A 25536-nucleotide genomic window follows, 5' to 3' on the forward strand; every position below is an offset into this window, starting at 1 on the left:
ATGGATGTGTCACTGCAACCTTAAAGGTCCTAAATGATGTCACCATTGCCCATGATTCTATTGACTTGGCCAAGGCTTTTGATACGGTAGACCATTCCATTATTGTGGGCCGGCTAAGGAGTATTGGTTTCTCTGAGGTGTCTTTGGCCTGGTTTGCTAATTACCTCTCTCAAAGAGTGCAGTGTATAGTCAGAACATCTGCTGTCTCAGCCTCTGCCTGTCACCAAGGAAGTACCCCAAGGCTCGATCCTAGTCCCCACGCTCTTCTCAATTTACATCAACAACAGCTCAGGCAGTAGGAAGCTCTCTTATCCATTTATATTCATATGCTACAGTCTTATACTCTGGCCCTTCTCCGGCTTTTGTGTTAAACGCTACAACCAGGCTTTCTTAGTGTCCAACAAGCTTTTTCTGCCCTTAACCTTGTTCTGAACACCTCCAAAACAAAGGTCATGTGGTTTGGTAAGAAGAGTGTCCCTCTCCCCACCGGTGTGATTACTACCTCTGAGGGTTCAGAGCTTGAGGTAGTCACCTCATGCAAGTACTTGGGAGTATGGCTAGAGGGTACACTTTCCTTCTCTCAGCACATATCAAAGCTGCAGACTAAGGTTAAATCTAGACTTGGTTTCCTCTAACGTAATCGCTGCTCTTTCACCCCAGCTGCCAAACTAACCCTGATTCAGATGACCATCCTACCTATGCTTGATTACGGAGACATAATTTATAGATCGGCAGGTAAAGGTGCTCTCGAGCGGCTAGATGTTCTTTACCATTCGGCCATCAGATTTGCTACCAATGCGCCTTATAGGACACATCACTGCACTCTATACTCCTCTGTAAACTGGTCATCTCTGTATACCTGTCGCAAGACCCACTGGTTGATGCTTATTTATAAAACCCCCTTAAGCCTCACTCCCCCCTATCTGAGATACCTACTGCAGCCCTCATCCTCCACATACAACACCCGTTCTGCCAGTCACATTCTGTTAAAGGTCCCCAAAGTACACACATCCCTGGGTTGATTCTCTTTTCAGTTCGCTGCAGCTAGTGACTGGAACGAGCTGCAAAAAAAAACAGTTTTATCTCCATCTCTTCATTCAAAGACTTAATCATGTACGCGCTTACTGACAGTTGTGGCTGCTTCACATGATGTATTGTTATCTCTACCTTCTTGCCTTTGTGCTGTTGTCTGTGCTCAACAATGTTTGTACCATGTTTTGTGCTGCTACCATGTTGTGCTGTTGCCATGTTGAGTTGCTACCATGTTGTTGTCATGTGGTGTTGCTACCATGCTGTGTTGTCATGTGTTGCTGCCATGCTATGTTGTTGTCTTAGGTTTCTCTTTATGTAGTTTAGTGGAGTAACTCTTGTCGTGATGTGTGTTTTGTCCAATATTAAAAAATGTAATCCCAGCCCCCGTTCCCACGGGAGGTTTTTTGCCTTTTGGTAGGCCGTCATTGTAAATACGAATTTGTTCTTAACTGACTTGCCTAGTGAATTAAAGGTCAAAAAAATAAAAATCTTCTTCTGCCGCCACCTACAGTATTGACTGTGCATCAGCCTACTATTCTGTAGTATGAATTTATTACACTTTGTGAAAAAATTGCCCTACCAACTATCCCTGCACCCATTACAACCTCACCACTATTCCACTACTTTGGCTCTATCTGATCCTACTCCAGGCCTGCAGCCTGGGAGGACGGGACACTATAGTTCAAAACATCTTGTAACGGTTCTGCAGTAAAATCTCGTATGCCCAAGTACTTCTCTGCAGCTGCCACCACAACATCTATCCTATGTGATGAATGTTCCATTCCTGCTGTACAATTGACAACCATGGCCATGAACGCCAAAAAAACAACCTTAATGAAGCACGTTATTCCTATCACTCTCTATTGGCCTTGGCCTACTCACAGGGACTAAGGATCCCTCACCCTGGACTGACCTTCTTCTACTACTCTCTGCACTGCGTCAGCATACGCCACCTTCTGCACTACTCTGATGCTGGCAAACTCAACTTACTTTTCTCTCACTGGACACCTCTGATCTCCAGTACCATGGGTACCCCTAGTTTACAAACACAACATTGTCCACCAATACTACACACTCCTTTGTCGCCTGTCCTCCTGCACTCACATCTAGGAATCTCCCTCCTGCACACTGCTGCCACATGACCATAAGATTGACACCTAAAACACCGTAATGGATTCGGGACAAAAGCTCTCATGGGTTAATTGACACAATCTAACTTGACTTCATCTGGTAAAGACTCTGCATCATAACTCAGTAGTACAGACAGTGTCTTATCTGTTTCACCACGCTCTCCACCGGGTCTGCTTTGCACCTAGAAGCGGGTGTCACAGACACTGGGAATCTTCAACTTCAGTTGATCCTCCACAACACAACGCCACTCCAGTTATCACTTCTTTCAACGGTGCCCTGCTCCGGAGAGGAAAGCAAGTCACAGTTCTTGTCCCCAATCGCGTGGTGTGGAGCACACACTCCCTCTGGATGGCAGAAACACAAAAAATCTACACGATTCCACTTCGAGTCACTTTCACAGACCAAACATTCCCCAACCTCTTCTCCACCCAACCTTACACCACATATGGATCTCCCTGAAGGCATGGATCCATGCTCTCCAAAAATCTTACTCCCACTGGGCCAGAATCATCTTTGCCATCATCAGGACAAGGCTCAAATTCGACGGTCTTCACCTTCCACCGCAGTTAATTCATCCTCACTCTCCTCACATTCAATTTCCTTCTGTAGCTCTTCCAAAAGTTCTGTGTGATCCACCACTCCATATTCACTCAAAACATGTTCCACTTTTATCCTTTTTTTCCTACCCCCCACCTCATGGCCACAGTCTGATAAAACAATCACCCTCTCTTTGTTTACTGGGACAGTAACAAAGAAAAGATTACCTCAGCCTGGACAAGAGCTCATGCCTATACCTTTTACAGTAGGCTAAGCTTAGGTAAAAACTACAATAAAACATCACACACTCACAGCTTACTTGCTTTGCTTGCCTCTTAGGGCTATCCAACTTTTATCTTTGACACTTAGGCCCACGTTGGTCCCTGATAGAGTATAAAATATCAGTCTATGGCCGTATGGCTACATGTCTAGATAGAAATAGGCCTCACCTAGAAACCTGCCGATATAAGAGTACGGAGGAGCTGCAGAGTGAAACACATACTGAAATGGAACTGAAAGGAATAAGAAGCGTTACTTTATTATGCAGTGTCAGCACATACAGCCACTTTATATTATATAATGTTTACTTACCCTACATTACTCATCTCTTATGTATATACTGTACGCCATACCATCTACTGCATCTTGCCATCTGATGTAATTAAATGTATCACTAGCCACTTTAAACAATGTCACTTCATATAATGTTTTCGTACCCAGCATTGCTCATCTCATATGTATATACTGTACTCTATACCATCTACTGTATCTTGCCTATGCCGTTCGGCCATCTCTCATTTACAGTCGTATGAAAATGTTTGGGCACCCTTGACAATTTCCATGATTTCCATTTATAAATAATTTGGTGTTTGGATCAGCAATTTAATTTTGATCTATCAAATAACTGATGGACACAGTAATATTTCAGTAGTGAAATGAGGTTTATTGGATTAACAGAAAATGTGCAATATGCATCAAAACAAAATTAGACAGGTGCATAAATTTGGGCACCCCAATAGAAAAATCACATCAATATTTAGTAGAGCCTCCTTTTGCTAAAATAACAGCCTCTAGACGCTTCCTATAGCCTCTAATGAGTGTCTGGATTCTGGATGAAGGTATTTTGGACCATTCCTCCTTACAAAACATCTCCAGTTCAGTTAGGTTTGAAGGTTGCCAAGCATGGACAGCCCGCTTCAAATCATCCCACAGATTCTCAATGATATTCAGGTCTGGGGACTGGGATGGCCATTCCAGAACATTGTACTTGTTCCTCTGCATAAATGCCCGGGTAGATTTTGAGCAGGGTTTTGGGTCGTTGTCTTGTTGAAATATCCAGCCCCGGCGTAACTTCAACTTTGTGACTGATTCTTCAGCATTATTCACAAGAATCTGCTGATATTGAATCCATGCGACCCTCAACTTTAACAAGATTCCCAGTACCGGCACTGGCCACACAGACCCACAGCATCATGGAACCCCCACCACATTTTACTGTGGGTAGCAAGTGTTTTTCTTGGAACGCTGTGTTCTTTTGCCACCATGCATAACGTCCCTTGTTATGACCAAATAACTCAATCTTTGTTTCATCAGTCCACAGCACCTTATTCCAAAATGAAGCTGGCTTGTCCAAATGTGCGTTTGCATACCTCAAGCGACTCTGTTTGTGGCGTGTGTGCAGAAAAGGCTTCTTCCGCATCACTCTCCCATACAGCTTCTCCTTGCGCAAAGTGCGCTGAATTGTTGAACGATGCACAGTGACACCATCTGCAGCAAGATGACATTGTAAGTCTTTGGAGGTGGTCTGTGGGCTGTTTTTGACCATTCTCACCATCCTTCGCCTTTGCCTCTCCGATATTTTAGTTGGCCTGCCACTTCTGGCCTTAACAAGAACTGTGCCTGTGGTCTTCCATTTCCTCACTATGTTCCTCACAGTGGACACTGACAGCTTACATCTCTGCAATAGCTTTTTGTAGCCTTCCTCTAAACCATAATGTTGAACAATCTTTGTTTTCAGGTCATTTGAGAGTTGTTTTGAGGCCCCCATGTTGCCACTCTTCAGAGGCGATTCAAAGAGAACAACAACTTGCAATTGGCCACCTTAAATACCTTTTCTCATGATTGGATGCACTTGTCTATGAAGTTCAAGTCTTAATGAGCTCACCAAACCAATTGTGTGTTCCAATTAATCAGTGCTAAGTAGTTACAGGTATTCAAATCAACAGAATGACAAGGGTGCCCACATTTTTGCATAGCCTACTTTTCACATCTGATTTAATTTCATACAACGTAATATTGCTACACTAAAAATCTTTGTCTGGACAATACCCCTGTACTCAGCTTTTATTAGAAAATGAATGGCATGCCACTGTGATAATTTTCTGTGACGACAGAGAAAATTATTATGCAGCCTCAGATGGGTGCCCAAACTTTTTCATACGACTGTATATATTTTTATGTACATATTCGTATTCATTCCTTTACACTTGTGTGTATAAGGTAGTTGTTGTGAAATTGTTAGGTTATATTACTTGTTAGATATTACTGCATGGTCGGAACTAGAAGCATTTCGCTACACTTGCTTTAACACCTGCTAACCGTGTGTATGTGACAAATAAATTTGATTTGACTTCCTCTAAAGGTGTTTGTTTTTATATAACACTTAATAAAACATGTCTGCACAAATATGAATTAACCTAAACAGAGCACTCAATGTACACAGTGAACAAATGTTGATCTACTGACTGTATTAAAAAACAAACAATCCACCATTGCAAATATAGCACATGGGACAGAAATCGCAGTGAGAGATTGTTCCCCCTTTACCACACTACCTTGCTTTCCCACCCCCTAGTGAGGAGTTGTATGTGAAAAACGGAATGCACAATACTCTGCCTCAGTTTGGAACATTCTGTTCTCAGTACAGATGTTATCTAGCCAGTGAGCACTACACCACCGCCTTAAAACAACCAAAAGGACTGTATGTTGACTGATCAGCAACAAACTGTGCAAATTTTCACATTTGTTCAGATATAATTACTGTAATGCTTAATTCCAAAATGATCTTTTATAAGAAGACACAGGAACATTAGGATATTCCATTCTCTAAGGTTATCCTAGGTTATGTAATCCTAAATTCTGTGCCATATTAAGAATACAACATCTTATGGTTGTGTATGTACATCCAGGATATTTCAAATCATGGTGTCATGTGAACAAGGCAATTACCTATTCACTGTTTGCAATGCAATTGTATTTTTCTAATCATATCTATAGCCTAACACATGAATAATTGTATTTGAATTATTAGACTACCTGAATACTACTTGTAGCCACACCAATCTGCTTTCAAGCCATAGTATGCTTGAATACTAAGATGGCATTTGACAATTCAAGCCTGATGTCAGAATCAAGCTTTTTTTTTAAACTGATGTAATGGACATGGCATTATATCAGCAATATTAAAATGTAGGCTATAGCGGCACCTGCTGGATGTAAGTGCAACTGCAGCAACATTAAAAACAGAAAATGTATTTTTCATCCTCAGTTGAAGACGAACATTTATCATGATTACAAATCTGGCAAGCCAATAAAGTGCACATAATTAGATTGAATTGCTTTTATTGAGTGGTACCTTGAATACATGTGTGTGCTTGAGCCAAGATGACGTCAAACGAGTAATGTGGAGTGTGCAGCCCCATCAGACAGGCTAGCCCAGATCAGACAGACTGTCCCAGGGGAAATCTCCTCTTGGCTTTTGAGTCTTCAACTTGTCTCATTTATTTCTCATCTATGCCTTGAGTTGAGAACTGCATGACACCAAAGCTGGTTACTACATTATAGACCATCTCTGATAACACTACAAAGACGACATTGAGACAGTTTGTTTGTTCAAGCAAAAAAAGTCAATTTTCGAAGACCTAGGGCACAAGAGGTGAATTCACGCGATGTTCTTCTGTGAATGAAGTCTAGAAACAACTAGAGGCTAATGCCTAATTAATACTAGGCAGCAGTGCATGTGCACATTAAACCATGCATTAGCTACAAGTGGTGCCACAACACTGGTCTGAGTTCATTGATGGTGCATGTTTAAATGCCTGCAGTCAAACAAAGATATGTAATAATCGGAGTACACACCTCCTTTGCACTGTGAAACTCGACAGTTAGAGAGCAGTATAATTCAGTATAATTCAGACGATTTCTTAATATTTAAAAAAATATATGACATTGAAACATTTCATTGCACAGGGTGGAATCATTAACCAATTTTGTTAAGATTTAACATTTTGTCTGTTCATAATGCACCCTCATCAACATTTGAGAAATCAAGACATTAGAACACAATCGATATCGTTTACGAATGATCATAATCGTGGGTAGCTTCTTACATACTCAAAATTCCCCTAGCGTTTTTGGTCTGTAGCAACCGCTCATGGAAAGACACATGTAACATAACTGGTAAAGACTTTAGTTCTTGGTTTCCAAGATGAGGTCTGTACAGATCAAAAGTGTCCAGTGATATTCAGTGTCCACTACATGGGTGTTTTCATGCACTGCAGAAATGCACTGTTAAGTTACAAATCTGGGGAGTGCCTAGCTGTTGCAACGGAAGGAAACACTGGCACTGCACAATGTTACATATAGATATGCATAGTTACATATAGATATGTAAAGTATACAAAACATTAGGAACACCTGCTCTTTCCATGACACGGCATCCAGGTGAAAGCTTTGATCCCTTATTGCTATCACCTAAAAAAAAAATCTGCTTCAAATCAGTGTAGCTGAAAGGGAGGAGACAGGTTAAAGGAGGATTTTCAAGCCTTGAGACACGGTTTGTGTATGTGTGCCATTCAGAGGGTGATTGTGCAAAGCTAAATATTTAAGTGTCTTTGAACAGCGTATGGTAGTAGGTGGCAGGCACACCAGTCTGCGTGTGTCAAGAACTGCAAAGCTGCTGGGTTTTTCCATGCTTAACAGTTTCCTGTGTGCATCAAGAATGGTCCACCACCCAAAGGACATCCAGCCAACTAGACACAACCGTAGGAAGCATTGGAGTCAACATGAGCAAGAATCCCTGTGGAACGCTTGACACATTGTAGTCGATGCCCCAACGAATTGAGGCTGTTCTGAGGGCTGAAGGTGGTGCAACTCAATATTAGGAAGGTGTTCCTAATGTTTTGTACCCTTGGTATATATATTGGAGATAGTTGCTCAGACTGGAACAGGACATCCTCGAACCAAAACACAACCTCTTTCACTTCCCCCCCTTTCCTCCCCACTTATCCATACAATTGTCCCAATATTATTCTATAATATTATAAACTTACGGTAGTTATTACCAGATCAATGGGGCACCAGGCACCACTAGACATACCACCTCAAATAAATATGGGTTTCCATGCAATAGCTCTATCTATTTTGTAACTCTTAATCAAAATATCTCAAATAGGTTGTCTCTCTAACTTACTTTGTTGCGCCACACGTGCGCACACACACACACACACACACACACACACACACACACACACACACACACACACACACACACACACACACACACACACACACACACACACACACACACACACACACACACACACACACACGAGGCCATGCTTGGGAAACACACTGGTCGGTGAAGGGGACAGAGAATGTTCTTGAAGTTTGGCATGGAGGGCTCCGTCTTTCTGGAACACACACAAATACACACACGGACAAAGAGTTGGCCACATGTCAATGTGTTTGCAGCATGTGGACCCCTCCCTCGGCTTGTCCATCAGTCCCTCAGCTCTGCCCTCCAGTGATGTCACAGTCCCAGGGGTGGAGCCTTAGAAGATCTCAGGGCATTGGCTCCAGTCCTGTCTGTCTTTGGCCTCCCAGTATCCACCCCTGTACACGTAAGTGCTTTCCCCCGTTGAATCATCTGTCCTCCTCTCAAACCACAGTGGCTGGAAGCCCTCGATGTCTTGGCCTAAGTAGTCAGAGACACAAACATACACAGATGTAACTCAATATGGGTAACATCTTGCTGACATACACTGTATTGCAATTGTCACACTTTTGCTTCCTAGTTTCTATACTGTAATCTCTCTTGAGATGTCCTTTCACTCCCCTCCTCACCTTCCTCCAGGACCTGTGTGGCCTGTGCCTCCCTCTTCCTCCTCTCCAGCCTCTGTCGTTCCTCCAGACGCTGTTTGTGGGCGTTGGCCTCGTCCCATAGCCCCGCCTCCATCAGCCGTTGGTCGGGCCTCAGGCGGCTGTCAGTCGGGGCCACGCCCTCCTCAGGTTCGTTCAGGGTCAGGGCCAGGGAGGAGAAGAAGTGCATGTTCTCAGAATTCTCCCTGGGGAGTGGAGAGAAAACACTGAGGTGAGACAGATAGATAGGATGGACAGAGGGAGAGGGTGAGTAGCGACGGGTAGTGATGTGGGAGTAAGAAGTGTCGCAAGGATGCAAGAGGAGTGGAATCAAAAAGGTTTACGTGCTTAAGGCTGACTTGATAATATGCAGGCAGGTTGATCTTACGGGAGAGGGTATTTCTTCCACAGCACTTTGGGCTGGAGGGTCTGATAGAGGGTCTTCTGTTTGCCCTCTGACCCTCCACATCCCCGGCTACTCTCCACTATCTTGGCGCTCTCCATCTTGTCGTCCCAGGTCCCAGACAGAATGTGATGGGCCGTGCCCTCGCTGTCTGCTACCACACCTGTCACCTGGAGTCACAACATCAGAGGGAGGGAGGAGACATTGAGGATGTGGGAAGGACTGCCCCTGTTTCTAAAACCATAGATTTACCTTGCGTGAGAGGTCTCTGGAGAAATAACTGTAAGGGACAAACTTGAGGTGGCAGGTGTCCTTGGTCCTGTGGTTGACTATTTCAATGTCCCCAGACTACAAAGAGAAAAACACAGGCTATTTATCCCATGCCACAGGCTGATGATTCTCCTGGTGGAAATTAGCTTCAGCATTATCTACACACAGTCAACAATGTGATTACAAAATACTTCTGGTTTATCAATGTTAGCAATATATCATAATCATTACTATTGGTGTCATTAATCCTGAGGGACAATGTTGAGAGTGAGGACAGCAAAGCAGGACAGGGAGGGATGGAGATAGATAGACGGGAAAAAACAGATTGGATTGTGTTTTTGGCAAACATGGAGACCTGATGATTCATGCAGACATAATGAGAGAGCAGAGTGAGGCAGATTCTCTACAACACCGCCCACCACAGGAGGCTGCTGAGGGGAGGACAGCTCATAATAATGTCCGGAATGAAGCGAATGGAATCAAACACATGGAAACCATGTCGCTGTCTCTGCCTGGCCGGTTCCCCTCTCTCCACTGGGATTATCTGCCTCTAACCCTATTACAGGGGCTGAGTCACTGCCTTACTGTTGCTCTTCCATGCCGTCCCTAGGAGGGGTGCGTCACTTGAGTGGGTTGAGTCACTGACGTGATCTTCCTGTCTGGGTTGGTGCCCCCCTTTGGGTTGTGCCGTGGCGGACATCTTTGTGGGCTATACTCGGCCTTGTCTCAGGATGGTAAGTTGGTGGTTGAAGATATCCCTCTAGTGGTGTGGGGGCTGTGCTTTGGCAAAGTGGGTGGGGTTATATCCTGCCTGTTTGGCCCTGTCTGGGGGTATCGTCGGATGGGGCCACAGTGTCTCCCGACCCCTCCTGTCTCAGCCTCCAGAATTAATGCTGCAGTAGTTTATGTGTCGGAGGGCTAGGGTCAGTCTGTTATATCTGGAGTATTTCTCCTGTCTTATCCGGTGTCCTGTGTGAATTTAAGTATGTTCTCTCTAAATCTCTCTCTTTCTTTCTCTCACTATTGGAGGACCTGAGCCCTAGGACCATGCCTCAGGACTACCTGGCCTGATGACTCATTGCTGTCCCCAGTCCACCTGGCCGTGCTGCTGCTCCAGTTTCAACTGTTCTGCCTGCGGCTATGGAACCCTGACCTGTTCACCGGGCGTGCTACCTGTCCCAGACCTGCTGTGTTCAACTCTCTAGAGACAGCAGGAGCGGTAGAGATACTCTGAATGATCGGCTATGAAAAGCCAACTGACATTTACTCCTGAGGTGCTGACCTGTTGCACCCTCGACAACCACTGTGATTATTATTATTTGACCCTGCTGGTCATCTATGAACATTTGGGCTACGTACTGTTATAATCTCCACCCGGCACAGCCAGAAGAGGACTGGCCACCCCTCATAACCTGGTTCCTCTCTAGGTTTCTTCCTAGGTTCTGGCCTTTCTAGGGAGTTTTTGCCAGCCACCGTGCTTCTACACCTGCATTGCTTGCTGTTTGGGGTTTTAGGCTGGGTTTCTGTACAGCACTTTTGAGATATCAGCTGATGTAAGAAGGGCTTTATAAATACATTTGATTTGTTTGATGTATTCGATACCATTCCACCCCAGTCATTACTGCGACCCCGTCCTCCTCAATGAAGCTGCCCCAACCTCCTGTGCCGCACTTAATTTGATCACTTTTGTTGCTGAGAATTGTCATGCGCCGCAGGAAATGCAGAACAACTTTGTGTTTTACATAAATTCACTGAAAACCCACAGTTACATTAAGAGAATTGCACTTTTCATGCAGCCTACTTTTGGCCAGCCAATAGCCTAACCACCAATCAAGCACCATTAAGGACTAAATGTTCAAATCCTGTTGCTGCAGGATTACTTAGCTGTGACAATATAGGTCTTTTTTTTTTTGTTCATCCTACATCTGTATATAAACAATAGGGATAAACGGACTGTATACAAATACACAAACACACATTAAATATGTGAGACACTCACCTGGTCAATCCACAGTTTGCCCACTATGATGTTGTGCACCGTGGAGGTGACTTTGCCCCACACATAGTGATTCCCACTGGAGTGGAACTGCAGGTGGATGCAGCCTAGAGAGAAAGATAATTCAAATAAACAACATTAAACAAAATGTCTAATTAAGATGGATTTGAAATAGCTATGTGACATGATTCTGTATATGTAACCAGTATTTAGTGCATATTGGAGGACAATGTATGTACTGGTTATGCACGGCACACCTAATGGCATTACAGAGATGTATTTCCCTCTGAACTTGCTGTCGATAGTGATCTCCTGCCACAGGGTCCAGCCTCGCTGTGACGTCACATGGTGGGCGGCGGCTGGGGGGTGGTGACTGACCTGAGAGAGCAGGAGGAGGAGGGTGACGTCATCAGTAGGGCGTGGGCCATTCTGTTTGTCTCTGTGCATCTTAGACATACATGTTTCAGAGAGAGAGCGTGCCGGGGTGTTCCGGTGTGTGTGTTGTGTCTGACCTGCTCGCAGATGGAGCGGTAGCCGAAGTCGTCCAGCCGGTCCAGCTCGTAGGTCTCCCCCAGCAGGGGGTTGAAGGGCTTGGCAGTGCGGTGGATGGTGGTGGAGTAGGAGGACACAGAGAAGGCTGCCACCAGGCACATCTGCTCCAGAGACGATTCGCAGCGAGACGCCCGGTCTAGCAGGTCACTGTACTCTAGATCCTCAGTCAGACGCTGCAGCATCGACAGGGGCTCGTTGAAGTTTACCTGAGGTTACACACGTAGGCAGACACACGTTGGAGTTGCGTCCTGCGTTTAATACACAAACACTAGTACAGACCGCATAATCACTTCTCGTTTCTCTTACAGGCATAGGGATCTTGGACAGCTCCTTGCCGATGCAGTTCTTCATGATGCTCCACAGGTTGAGGGAGTAGTTGGGTTTGTTTGGGATGCGGCTCCGTCTAACTCTACGCAGCTGCACGTTGTTGGAGCCAGAGTCCTGAGGAACACATGCATGGTCAACCACGGTTAATCAGGTAAGCGGAGGTATTACAGGATAGACCTCAACAAATCTTATTTCACCCTAAAGTATTGTATCATACAATCCCTGAGGCCCTAAGGCAGGGTTCCCCAACTGGTGTCCCACGGGCGCTTTTATTGGCCCCCCCAAGTTTTCTGAGCAAAAAACGTATTCCCACACATAAAAGAGAGACACGTGACCGTATACAAATGTAAGCAAGGTTTAAATTTAATAGGTTTTAATCAAACATTTTATATGTTTGGGCTTCTTACGGTTAATTTGCAGTTAATTTACAATAATACAAATGATTTGTAATTAGGTTCCGGTCCCCCGACCATCCACTCATGAAAAAGAAAATGGCCCGCGGCTGAATCTAGTTGATGATCCCTGCCCTAAGGAAAGATGACCTTGTCTATGGTTTACTAAACCTCTGTATGTAAAGAGGTGGTAAAGCATAAGACTGCAGACTCACATTCTCATTGTGGCTCCATTCATTATTGGGTAATCCTCCACTCATGATACTCTGGTTACTGCCGGAGCGTCTGAAACACAAACACACTATAACTACCATATACACAAAACACAGTCAAATGAATTCATTATACATAATAAAGCCTAATGAATTATGCTGGCATCGTCAGATTACATCGCTATATGAATGAACTCTACTTGGTCCCATCATCAGTAGAGATAAGGTCAGTGACCCTGACTGAGGAAAATTCTGGTTCTGAATCTGATGCAACACATGTAATAACTAATGTTTCAACAGCAAGATTCCTTCATCAGGGTTTCATCCCAGTGACCCTGACTGACCTGTGCTGGGTGTGGTCAGAGGCGGTCACTGTGATGAAGGCAGGGGAGTCCTCCATGGCATCAAAGAACTCTGTGTCTTCATTCTCATCACTGGCGTCCCCCTCCTGCGTTCTCTCACCTCCGTCTGCCAGATACACAGGATAATTACAGTTTGAGTTAGGGTGTTTTTGTAGATCTTATTTCTCAAACCGGAGTGCATTTATGCTACAATAAATGAAATTCTGAAAGATAAACCAGCGACATCCCACTATGAATGCAGTCCCAGGGATGACCAGAGGAGGGACAGTTTCTTGTGAGATTCTAATCCATACCAAGCAATAACCTGCACCAAACTACCACAGTAGGAGCTTAAACCATTGACTGTATTCTAATCTTAATCAAATATGAGAGAACAGACTGGTGTGTGTGCGCGCCGCTGACCTGGGTGTGTGCTGGGAGCCTCTCTCCAGGCCCTCTCCAGGCTGTTGTGCTGCTTGGCTAGCTGTTCAATAGTCTCCTCCAGGTGGTGGCGCTGTTCTCTCTCATACTGCAGGGCTCTCTGCCACCTCCGGCTGTGGGTCTCTGCTACGTCCAGGAAGTCCCGACAGGCCTGAGACCATACAGAGGAGAGGGCAGCCACAGAGGTGACAATATATCAATGACACCTCTAAAGTTACAGAGCATAGCTACAACACACAGTCCAATATAATAAACACTCCTATTGATCATGGCATTAAGAGTTCTTATTGTTGTATTGATCAAAGCAGTAGGATGACTACAAGCATTGGTTATACTGAAAAATTGATTGAAGTAGCCAGTAGGCGTTGTACTGAAATGTTGGCAAAGTGTTAGCAAAGTGAGTCAGTCCTCACATTGATCATAGCATTGGAGGTGATGCGGAAGAGTGTGGCACGCTCGTTGACAGTCTTGAGTTTGTCGGTGCCGTCGGTGGCCGTACGCAGATCCTCGAGCTCGCTGAGGGATCGCTGCAGGGCGGCGCCGTGTTTGCCAATTAGCTCGTTGCAGGTGCTCAGGTCGTCCAGCTTACTGGCCAGGGTCTTCAGAGCCCCCTGGGTCAGGGCTCGGTCAGGCTGGGGCACAGGGGCCTCGTCTCCAGAGTCATCTGTACAGACAGAGGGTGGTAGAGATGGTTAGAGGGAGCAGCACTGAATTTGTTCCATTCATTCAGGCATTTGCTTACAAAGCCATATTCTTACAATAGCATTTATAGAGTCAATCTGCAAGTGGAGAAGACATTATGATTGATTTGAAGGGCGGAATGTGTTCTTTCCTTTCGTGCCCTCGGACGGTCATACAGTTTCCATTACGGACGAGAAGATGAGGTAGAGATACTGTAGACAATTATAATTGTGATGCAGGCAGAGATAAAACAATAACTTCTCACTGACAAAGAGATATGGAGACAAAGATGGAGAGATACCAGAGATGTGAAGTTATGTATGGGAATAGATTGAGTGTGAGAGTGGGGGACGGAAAGAGAGATATTAACGCTATACACCGTTGTGACCCCGCCCCGCCAACAGGAAGCTATGAATTACATTTCTATGGTCACTGTGGAAACACAGGCCCAAGCAATTGGAGGACTGAGTCATATTTAGCAGCGGAGGGAGAAAAACGATGACGCATTTCACTTCCCTCCGCTCCTCCCCCGTGTTGGTACCATCAGTCACAGCAGAGGCAGACATATTCCTGGGGTGCGATCATTATGTGGACTTGAAGGAGCTCAGAGAGAGAGAGGACAGGTGGAACAGACAGACAAGTCTCTCAGTGAGAGCAGCAGTGTTACAGACATCTCAGAGCTGCTGGAGCCTGGTGTCTGAGACACCCGCCACAGTCACCTAGATCTCCACAACCCTGCCATCTGCAGCCTACAACAACCAAGCCATCTGGAGTCCTACCCTGTAGACTAGATTATTGAAACCTCGTAACTTGAATCTTACTGTTCACTGGTAGTCTAGGACATTAGACAAGATGGAACGGTAGAGAAATCAACATTGTAAAACCCTGACACTTTACATGGAGCCAGAGGCATCAAAAAGCCCCAAATCAGAACAACTCAAATTATAAACAGCCCTTGCTGTCTAGAAATAAAATCTACGCTACTCGTCTCCATATCGACAGAACTTTGCCAAACTCAAACACTACTGTTGTGTGTATCCAGTGGTTGTAAGTAAATGTCAGAACAAACTATGTAAATATCAAATACCTACAGTAGATTCTACCATAAAAATACAGATCTGGGCCAAATCCATCAGCTTCGGCATTTGCCTGATTCATGTGACATGCATGCATATATAAGCTACAATCTCCCAGGCAGGTTGTCTGAATCAAGGCCAGTGTCAGGCAGAGCAGCCTTGGAGTGCCAGACAACAGTGAAGGACTCCCATGCTGTTATTAGAGAAAAAACAAAATCATGGAAAGTGGATTTATGAGCTCTCAGGGGAAGAAGATTAAAATGAGAGAGTGAAAACTCCTTTAGACATCTGCAGTGGTCCGATGACACATATACAGCACATGGGGAGAGAGACAGATAAGAGCACCCAGGAGATATCCCTCACCCTCTCTCTCACACACACCTCTAACAGCAGCTCTACATGGTGATGCTATGACACCAGTGTACTATGCTAAAACAATTGTCACTAAACCTGTGACTCTGAATAGAAGCACACCCCTCCTAGGAAATGTAGTCTAAATGGACTGTGATAACGCAGTCTAAATGGACTGTGATAACACAGTCTAAATGGACTGTGATAACGCAGTCTAAATGGACTGTGATAACGCAGTCTAAATGGACTGTGATAACGCAGTCTAAATGGACTGTGAGTAATATCTGCTACACAGTAGAAGGAGATGAGGAGGGCTGCATGGTATGTTTGTGTCTGTGCGATCGTTAAGTACATCATCTGTCATGTGTGGGAGTCAGAGGAAAACATGTCAGCAGATAACTGATAGAGATGGCTATGACTCATACATCTGAATAACTCATGTGTGACAGTGATCCGCCCCTACAGGTGATGGAGAGGGAACCCACAATGCGGATGGGCAAAGGAAAGATGCCAGGAGAAGGAGTAAGGAAAGAGGAGAGACAGGTGGTGTGAGCTACTGTAAGGTGTTACAAGTGGATCAACAACATTGTAGTTACTCCACAATACTAACCTAATTGACAGAGTGAAAAGAAGGACGCCTGGGGTCTCCATATTTTTAAGCATAGTGGTGGCTGCATCATGTTATGGGTATGCTTGTAATCGTTAAGGACTGGGGAGTTTGTCAGGATAAAAAAACAGAATGGAGCTAAGCACAGGCAAAATCCTAGAGAAAAACCTGATTTAGTATGCTTTCCACCACACACTGGGAGATTAATTCACCTTTCAGCAGGACAATAACCTAAAACACAAGGCCAAATCTACACTGGAGTTGCTTACCAAGAAGACAGTGTGTTCCTGAGTGGCCGAGTTATAGGTATGACTTAAGTACTTTACAGCACTGAGTAGATTTAAGTAAATATACTTTAAAGTACTACTTAAATAGTTTTTGGGGGTATCTGTACTCCACTTTACTATTTATGACAACTTTCTAAAGACAATTATTAACTTTTTACTCCATATATTTTCGCTGACACCCAAAAGTACATTTTTAAGACGACTTAGCAGGACAGGAAAATGGTCCAATTCACACACTTATCATGAGAACATCCCTGGTCATCTCTACTGGCTCGGATCTGGCGGACTCACTAAACACAAATGCTTCATTTGTAAATGATATCTGAGTTAGAGGTCGACCGATTATGTTGAAAAATCATAATCGGTATATATATATATATATATATATATATATATATATATATGTAATAATGACAATTACAGCAATACTGAATGAACACTTGTTTTAACTTAATATAATACATCAATAAAACCAATTTAGTCTCAAATAAATAATGAAACATGTTCAATTTGGATTAAATAATGCAAAAACAAAGTGTTGGAGAAGAAAGTAAAAGTGCAACATGTGCCATGTAAAAAAGCTAACGTTTAAGTTCCTTGCTCAGAACATGAGAACATATGAAAGCTGGTGGTTCCTTTTAACATGAGTCTTCAATATTCCCAGGTAAGAAGTTTTAGGTTGTAGTTATTATAGGACTATTTCTCTCTATACCATTTGTATTTCATATACCTTTGAATATTGGATGTTCTAATAGGTACTTTAGTATTGCCAACCTAATCTCGGGAGTTGATAGGCTTGAAGTCATAAACAGCGCAATGCTTGAAGCACAGCGAAGAGCTGCTGGCAAATGCACGAAAGTGCTGTTTGAATGAATGCTTACGAGCCTGCTGCTGCCTACCACCGCTCAGTCAGACTGCTCTATCAAATCATAGACTTAATTGTAATATAATAACACACAGAAATACAAGCCTTAGGTCATTAATATGGTCAAATCCGGAAACTATCATTTCGGGAAAAAAATGTTTATTCTTTCAGTGAAATACGGAACTGTTCCGTATTTTATCTAACGGGTGGCATCCATAAGTCTAAATATTGCTGTTACATTGCACAACCTTCAATGTTATGTCATAATTTTGTAAAATTCTGGCAAATTAATTACGGTCTTTGTTAGGAAGAAATGGTCTTCATACAGTTCAAAACAATTGATTGTTTTTTATAAGTTTAATGCTAGCTAGCACCTTACCTTGGCTCCTTGCTGCACTCGCATAACAGGTAGTCAGCCTGCCACGCAGTTTCCTCATGGAGTGCAATGTAATCGGCCATAATCGGTGTCCAAAAATGCGGATTACCGGTTGTTATGAAAACTTGAAATCGGCCCTAATTAAATCAGCCATTCCGATTAATCGGTCGACCTCTAGTCTGAGTGTTGGCGTGCGCCCCTGGCTATCCATAAATTTTAAAAACTAGAATAGTTTGGTTTGCTTAATATAAGACATTTGAAATGATTTATACTTATAGTATAGTTTAGCAATTACTTTTACTTTTGATACTTCAGTATATTTAAAACCCAAATACTTGTATACTACTTACTGAAGTAGTATTTTACTGGGTGACTTTTACTTGAGTCATTTTCTTATAAGGCATCTTTACTTTTACTCAAGTATGACAATTGGGTACTTTTTCCACTACTGAATCTAATTGAAAATCTATGGCAAGACCTGAAAATGGTAGTGTAGCAATGATCAACAACCAATTCAACAGAGCTTGAAGAAATCTGAAAAGAATAATTGACAAATGTTGCACAATCCAGGTGTGGAAAGAGACTTACCCAAAAAAACTCACAGCTGTAATCGCTGCCAAAGGTGCTTCTACAAAGTATTGATTCAGCAGATATTTTTGTAAATTAGATATCTGTATTTAATTTTCAATAGATTTGCATAAGTCAAGGGGTATGAATACTTTCTGAAGGCACTGTAAATCAAGGGGTATGACTACTTTATATTGATGGGTTGGCGGGACTTTTAAACATCTTACCAAAATTATGACTAGGTCGGTTGGCGGAAATAAAAGTACAGGCTTTTTTGCCGACAATACCTTTCAGATATAAAGGAAAGTCAGCAAAAAGCTGGCGGCATGCTAAAGTTGCCGGCAAAACGTCTTGCTCTGCTGCAATCATCTAAGACAACTTTGTGTGTCCATCTATTATCATCTAGAATGTAATTACTGAAGACCTCTGTTATAATCATCAGTAGATCACACACATAGCCCATACACTCACTTTCCCCCTCTCTCACACACACCTTCAGTAAACACCAATCTAATTAACTTCCCTTGGTACAAAACAATACCACAACAACAATAACAGCTCCTAAATATGGGGGCAACTCTTCAACAGTGCCCAATCTCAGTGACCAGTGAATTAAAGCAGAGATCATGAGGCTAATACTCAATTAAAATCCACAGCTCTGCGAGAAGAATGATGTTTACTATTATTGCACCAAGTCAACTGACTTCCCTGACTCACCACTCGCCAGGCTGTAAGAATTTGTTCTAAGCTGACCCGTTAAATAAAGGTTAAGTAAACAAACAGATGACTTTAAAGTTTAAACCCATGTCCATAAACACAAGCATACACAGACAAACCCTCCAGAGGGTAAGAGTACTGTGGAACGAAGCAGAGGCACAACCCCTCTCCTATGAATGAATGCAGAGCCCTGAGAAAATCAGTCATAAATCCTATCTGTAGAAAAACATGCATTACATGTATTACCACCACCTGTCATATTTAGGTCAGTTCAAATCAGTAAGGAGCTAAAGATAGATCTTTGACTGAGCATTGCCGCAAAGAGAAGCGAACACATTAAAGATGCCAAATAACATTTAATAATCAGGTACTCACATTTGTTCCATTGTGCAGCTGATAAATGAAGTCTACCCCACAAAATAAGTCTACCCCACTGACTGTCAAAGTGAATTACCATGAGGACAAAAAACACCTGACAGTACCACACAGGGAATGAATCCACTCACAAATACACACACTAACCCCTCCACTATAGCTTACTTGACAATTCTTTCCTCAATATAGTTGTTGCAGGAAATAAATACTTACAGAGGAAAACTCATTAGGAGGCTGCACTCAATCTCTTTCTCTACAGTGCAGATGGAGAGAAAATAGTCTTAATGGAAATATGAAGCATCTCTCTCCCCATAGCAGTGGGAGGAGTATAAATGCTGGAAGGTCACTTCATTCAACTCTGGCTGTCGTCATACTCAGAAAGGGAAGGGTATGGAGGGAAAGAGAGAGCAAATGTGTGAGGGAAGATAGAAATGAGATGTAGGGCAGAGAGAGAAGAAAGAGAAAGAGATGCCATTACAAGCTGTGCCCTTGCACCATCCTTCGCAGTCACCCTCTTTTCCACAAGCTCACTAAGTGCAAATCAGAGAACTGGACTTAAACCAGCAATCAGTGAAGACAGCTCAAAACTACACAGTTCAATTAAGAAAATGAATTCTCAAGGACACCAGAGCAGTGCCCACTGTTAGCAATGCAATTAGCAAAAAAGCCACATGATAGCTTGTTGAAATGACTGATGAGTGACAGTCTCCATTGGAGGTTTTTAAGGGAACAGAACCAACCACCACAAGAATTATATTCAAATGTTGCATTATACATAGAGAAAACAGGAACACTTGTCCCAAACGGTCAACATTTATTGAGCAAGTCCACCACCTTGTGGTTGATTGCATGAATGACACTGGTAACCTTGACACATAACGCCACATTATAAGATTTGTTTACCTCAGGTGCTTAACCTTGAAAATTCCAAAAACAGAACCTGCAATTAGTGGATGCTTTGACAGTTAATGTCCCAATATACATTTTCACCTCCAATGAGACGTAAGCCAAAGGTAAAATATCCTAGTCTCAATACTTCGGCATAACTTTTTCATAATGTAAATTCTAATTCCTTTCAAAAGGGTCACAAATCACTGTCATGTACAGCAGTAAAAACAAATCATACAGTGTTGTCATAATTTATTTTGAATGTAAGCTAAACATTCTTCACCCACTCTCCCATTTAAAAACATCCCAATCCACCCAAACATATGATTTTCCACTGTCTCTCACCTGATTGGTGCATCATGTGACTGGCGTTGGCCTTAGCCTGTTGGAGGGCAGAGACCCAGCGCTGACTCTCCCCATCTGAGGTGGCCTTCAGGTGGTAGCTCCGCCCTCCGCTGGTTAGCACCAGGTGGCACGCGTCACCCACTTCAATGTGTGCCGTGGTCAGGGAGATGGTGCCACGGCAAGTGTGGGCCATCTCTGCCTGAGTCCTAATGCACAGAGACGCACACACACCAACACACGTACACACAGAGACAAGGGAAAAGAGTCTGCTGACTAAATCTAGTTCTACAGAGACAGAAATGCCACAACACGGCACACACACATGCACACCACACAAATGCAATTATTTATATTTCATAGGAGTACAGTATCTCATGGTTTGTTACACCTGCACCTACTTGAGCATAGCTGATGTGAGTGCTTGGCAGTGTATTTGTGTGTGCATGTCGGTGCAATGTGCATGCGTTGGTTATGCCAGGGCATTTAACTCTTTATTCTGTGCTGGCACTCAAGAGTACAGTTACATAAACACACACAGCAGAGCAGTCATGTATTCCCATCAGAGACTGTAGGGCAGCCGGGGAAAGTGGTGATGTCCAAGTGTGTCCACACACACCTCTGACAAATACCTCACAATTAGTGCATAACAGTCTGGCTGACATCCCTCTTAACTGGTTTTAGGGAACTGTGCCTAACAACTGTGAAGGCCGTTACTGAATCAGAGGACCACACGTTCTAAAAGTATCAGATAAAACATGTCAAACATCTTATACTTCATAATGAAATGTAACGACCTAGGTGGGTCTCGTAGGTTGTTACATAGATGTGCAGTGTCCTACACGCTGACAGTCATTCCTGTAAAAAAAAAAAAACCACACAAAAAAAAGCTCTTCCAATAGGAATCTCATCTAAAATATTATTCACAGCTTCATCTATAACAATTACCTACATGAAATGTGCAAACGGCATCATATAAGCAACCATAAATATAGACTCATTGGTCAGTTTATTAGTTACACCATCGGCTAGAATGTGCAAAACGAGTGACCTAAGCGACAGAGAGTGGTATGATCGTCGGTGCCAGGCGCGCTGGTTCCAGTGTCTCAGAAACGGCCGGGCTCCTGTGCTTTTCACGCACGACAGTGTGCGACAAACAAACATCATCATCCAGTCAGCGGCAGTCCTGTGGGCGAAAACAGCTTGTTGAGAAAGGTCGAAGGAAAATTGCAAGAATTGTGCAAGCTAACAGGCTGGCCACAAACAGGAAAATAACAGCGCAGTACAACACTGGTGTGCAGAACGGCATCTCGGAACACACAACTTGTCGGTCCTTGTCATGGATGGGTTATTGAAGCAGATGACCACACCGAGTTCCACTACTATCAGCTAAAAACAAGAGGACGTGGCTCCAGTGGGCACGTGGTCACCAACACTGGACAATTGAGGAGTGGAAAAACATTGCCTGGTCCTACGAATCCCGGTCCCTACTGCCTCATGCTGATGGTAGAGTCAGGATTTGGAATAAGCAACATGAGTCGATGGCGCCATCCTGCCTGGTGTCAACAGTACAGGCTGGTGGTGGTGGTGTAATGGTGTGGGGAAGTCCCTTGATACCAATTGAGCAACGTTTGCACGTCACAGTGCACCTGAACATTGCCTCCAGAACAGCCGGAATTATTCGGGGCTAAGAGGGGTCCGACCAAGTACTAGATGGGTGTACCTAATAAACTGTCCACCGAGTGTATATTCATTCATTTGGAGTCTGATAAGTTTCTATTTTTCTGCTTTTGCCTAATTGTCTCCCACACATTCTGCATTTATGCCCGGTCATTGACTGACTAGAGAATTGCCTTACTGTGGGATGATGCTCATCATGGCATGCTGTTGTCAATTGCCAAATATCTTAACAGACTTTTTTTGGTGAGTAATGTTGGTCCAACTACAGCAGTTTTAAAGTTACCTGTTAACGTTGCTGTATTTATATTAATTTTGCACGCCAAGCAGTCTACAGACTGTCAACTACATGATTCATCTGAAATTACAGTCGCTGTGGGATTGGTTCTAAACTGCACTTGACGTTGCTTGCATTAACGCAGCTATCTATCTAACTAGCTTTCTAACGGTTGCATAGTTAGCTGCTAGCAATTACCTGTAATATGACAGAAGGCCGTTGCTAAGGACAAACCACCGGCGTTGGTAGCCCTTCAAGTAGTTAGTCCATTTATACAGCCAGCCTTTGTAGGTGTCAGACCCCGCAGGTTGCCCCCCTGAAGAAGTAGGGGAAGAAAGCAAACTCTTCCCCGGTTCACTCATTTGCACCAGTGTCAGCGGTAGATGGAGTCAAAGGAATCAACACTGAGCTGCTAACGTTAGCTGGCTACTAGCTAGCGCTGGAGGGATGATACTGCTAGCTAGCTTGCCTATGAACGACCGCGACACCGTACCCATGAAGTAACGCCGACGAGGTAACCCACTGTAGCTATTTACTAGTAGTTCAGCTATACGGAGTGGGGCTACCACGGCAATGGAAGGCGTGTTTAGCTCGCTTGATTCCCCCGAGCCGAGCGTTCAGCACAGATCCTGGTGCGAGTAAGGGAAGAAACGTGTGACGTAGATGCTCGGCCAAGTCCAACACTGGTTTACGACAAAGATTGTCTATAATATTGACAAGATATTCGAGTAATCGCTCTAACAAAGGAAATACATGTCCTCAAAGATGGGAGGAAGCAAGATCAGTCTGCGGTCCAAACCGGATGCAGTTTAATTGCCATTTTAAGTGGAGGTCCAATTCACTACCGTTACACCCTCGGCCTTCGATTTAGCTCGAGGGAGCGAGTGAAGAACTTTGATCACTTGTGGGGTTGATAAGACACACAATTCAATCCAATCTGTAGTCACCTGTCAAACAATGGTGGCCGCGAAGTGTCAAATTTAAACAACAAGGCTACATTTTCGGAATGTCAGACAAAATCATGACGCTAGTTTTCTAAAAAATATATATACAGTACCAGTCAAAAGTTTGGACACACCTACTCATTCAAGGGTTTTTCTTTATTTTTGCTATTTTTCTACATTGTAAAATAATGGTGAAGACATCAACACTATGAAATAACACATTTGGAATCATGTAGTAACCAAAAAAGTGTTAAACAAATCAAAATCCACTACCATTTAAAAGTTTGGGGTCACTTAGGAATGTCCTTGTTTTGAAAGAAAAGCTTTTTTTTTGTCCACTAAAATGACATAAAATGTATCAGAAATACAGTGTAGACATTGTTAATGTTGTAAATGACTATTGTAGCTGGAAACGGCTGATATTTTATGGAATATCTACATAGGCGTACAGAGGCCCATTATCAGCAACCATCACTCCTGTGCTCCAATGGCACGTTTTGGTAGCTAATCCAAGTTTACCATTTTAAAAAGCTACTTGATCAATAGAAAACCCTTTTGCAATTATGTCAGTGTAACCGATGTGAAATGATTAGCGGGGTGCGCGCTAATAGCGTTTCAATCGGTGACGTCACTCGCTCTGAGACCTTGAAGTAGTTGTTCCCCTTGCTCTGAAGGGCCGCGGCTTTTGTGGAGCGATGGGTAACGATGCTTCGAGGGTGGATGTTGTCTATATGTGCAGAGAGTCCCTGGTTCGAGCCCAGGTAGGGGCGAGGAGTGGGACGGAAGCTACATCAGCACAGCTGAAAACTGTTGTCCTGATTAAAAAAGCAATCAAACTGGCCTTCTTTAGACTAGTTGAGTATCTGGAGCATCAGCATTTGTGGGTTCGATTACAGGCTCAAAATGACCAGAATCAAAGAACTTTCTTCTGAAACTCATCAGTCTATTCTTGTTCTGAGAAATGAAGGCTATTCCATGCGAGAAATTGTCAAGAAACTGAAGATCTTGTACAACGCTGTGTACTACTCCCTTCACAGAACAGCGCAAACTGTCTCTAACCAGAATAGAAAGAGTAGTGGGAGTGCACAACTGAGCAAGAGGACAAGTACATTAGAGTGTCTAGTTTGAGAAACAGATGCCTCACAAGTCCTCAATTGGCAGCTTCATTAAATAGTACCACAAAACACCAGTCTCAACGTCAACAGTGAAGAGGCGACTCCGGGATGCTGGCCTTCTAGGCAGAGTTACAAAGAAAAAGCCATATCTCAGACTGGTCAATAAAAATAAAAGATGAAGATGGGCAAATGAACACAGACACTGGACAGAGGAAGATTGGAAAAAAGTACTATGGACAGACAAATCGATATTCGAGGTGTTCGGATCACAAAGAAGAACATTTGTGAGACGCAGAAAAAAAGAAAAGATGCTGAGGAGTGCTTGACGCCATCTCTCAAGCATGGTGGAGAGATGTGGCCCCATCATCATGATGTGGCCCCACACTGTGGCCCCATCATCGGATGGGGCCACAGTGTCTTCTGATCCCTCCTGTCTCAGCCTCCAGTATTTATGCTGCAGTAGTTTATGTGTCGGGGGGCTAGGGTCAGTCTGTTACATCTGGAGAATTTCTCTTGTCTTATCTGGTGTCCTGTGTGAATTTAAATATGCTCTCTCTAATTCTCTCTTTCTCTCGGAGGACCTGAGCCCTAGGACCATGCCTCAGGACTACCTGGTATG

General features: G+C 43.6%; 1 protein-coding gene across 4 annotated transcripts; it reads right to left on the bottom strand.

The window, feature by feature from the left end:
• Positions 1-6304: 6304 nt before the first annotated feature.
• LOC106563185 (oxysterol-binding protein 2-like) lies at positions 6305-23746 on the bottom strand. 4 transcript variants are annotated; one of them, XM_014128499.3, is made up of 15 exons: positions 23057-23743; positions 21956-22090; positions 20908-21762; positions 14186-14436; positions 13755-13923; positions 13335-13458; positions 12994-13063; positions 12366-12500; positions 12020-12265; positions 11765-11885; positions 11511-11614; positions 9494-9589; positions 9227-9411; positions 8824-9044; positions 6305-8674 (listed from the first exon to the last, which is right to left on the bottom strand). In XM_014128499.3, the coding sequence occupies exons 3-15, from the start codon at positions 21098-21100 to the stop codon at positions 8532-8534; spliced, it is 2058 nt and encodes a 685-aa protein (XP_013983974.1). In that variant the 5' UTR covers positions 21101-21762; positions 21956-22090; positions 23057-23743; the 3' UTR covers positions 6305-8531. The 4 variants fall into 4 exon arrangements, with proteins under 4 accessions (XP_013983974.1, XP_013983972.1, XP_013983975.1 ...); XM_014128497.3 differs by lacking the exon at positions 21956-22090 and having other exon boundaries at positions 20908-21113; positions 23057-23746; XM_014128500.3 differs by lacking the exon at positions 21956-22090.
• Positions 23747-25536: the final 1790 nt, after the last annotated feature.

The sequence above is a fragment of the Salmo salar genome, chromosome 11 (genome assembly GCF_965601325.2).
Source record: "Salmo salar chromosome 11, fSalSal1, whole genome shotgun sequence".
NCBI classification, from domain to species: Eukaryota; Metazoa; Chordata; class Actinopteri; order Salmoniformes; family Salmonidae; genus Salmo; species Salmo salar.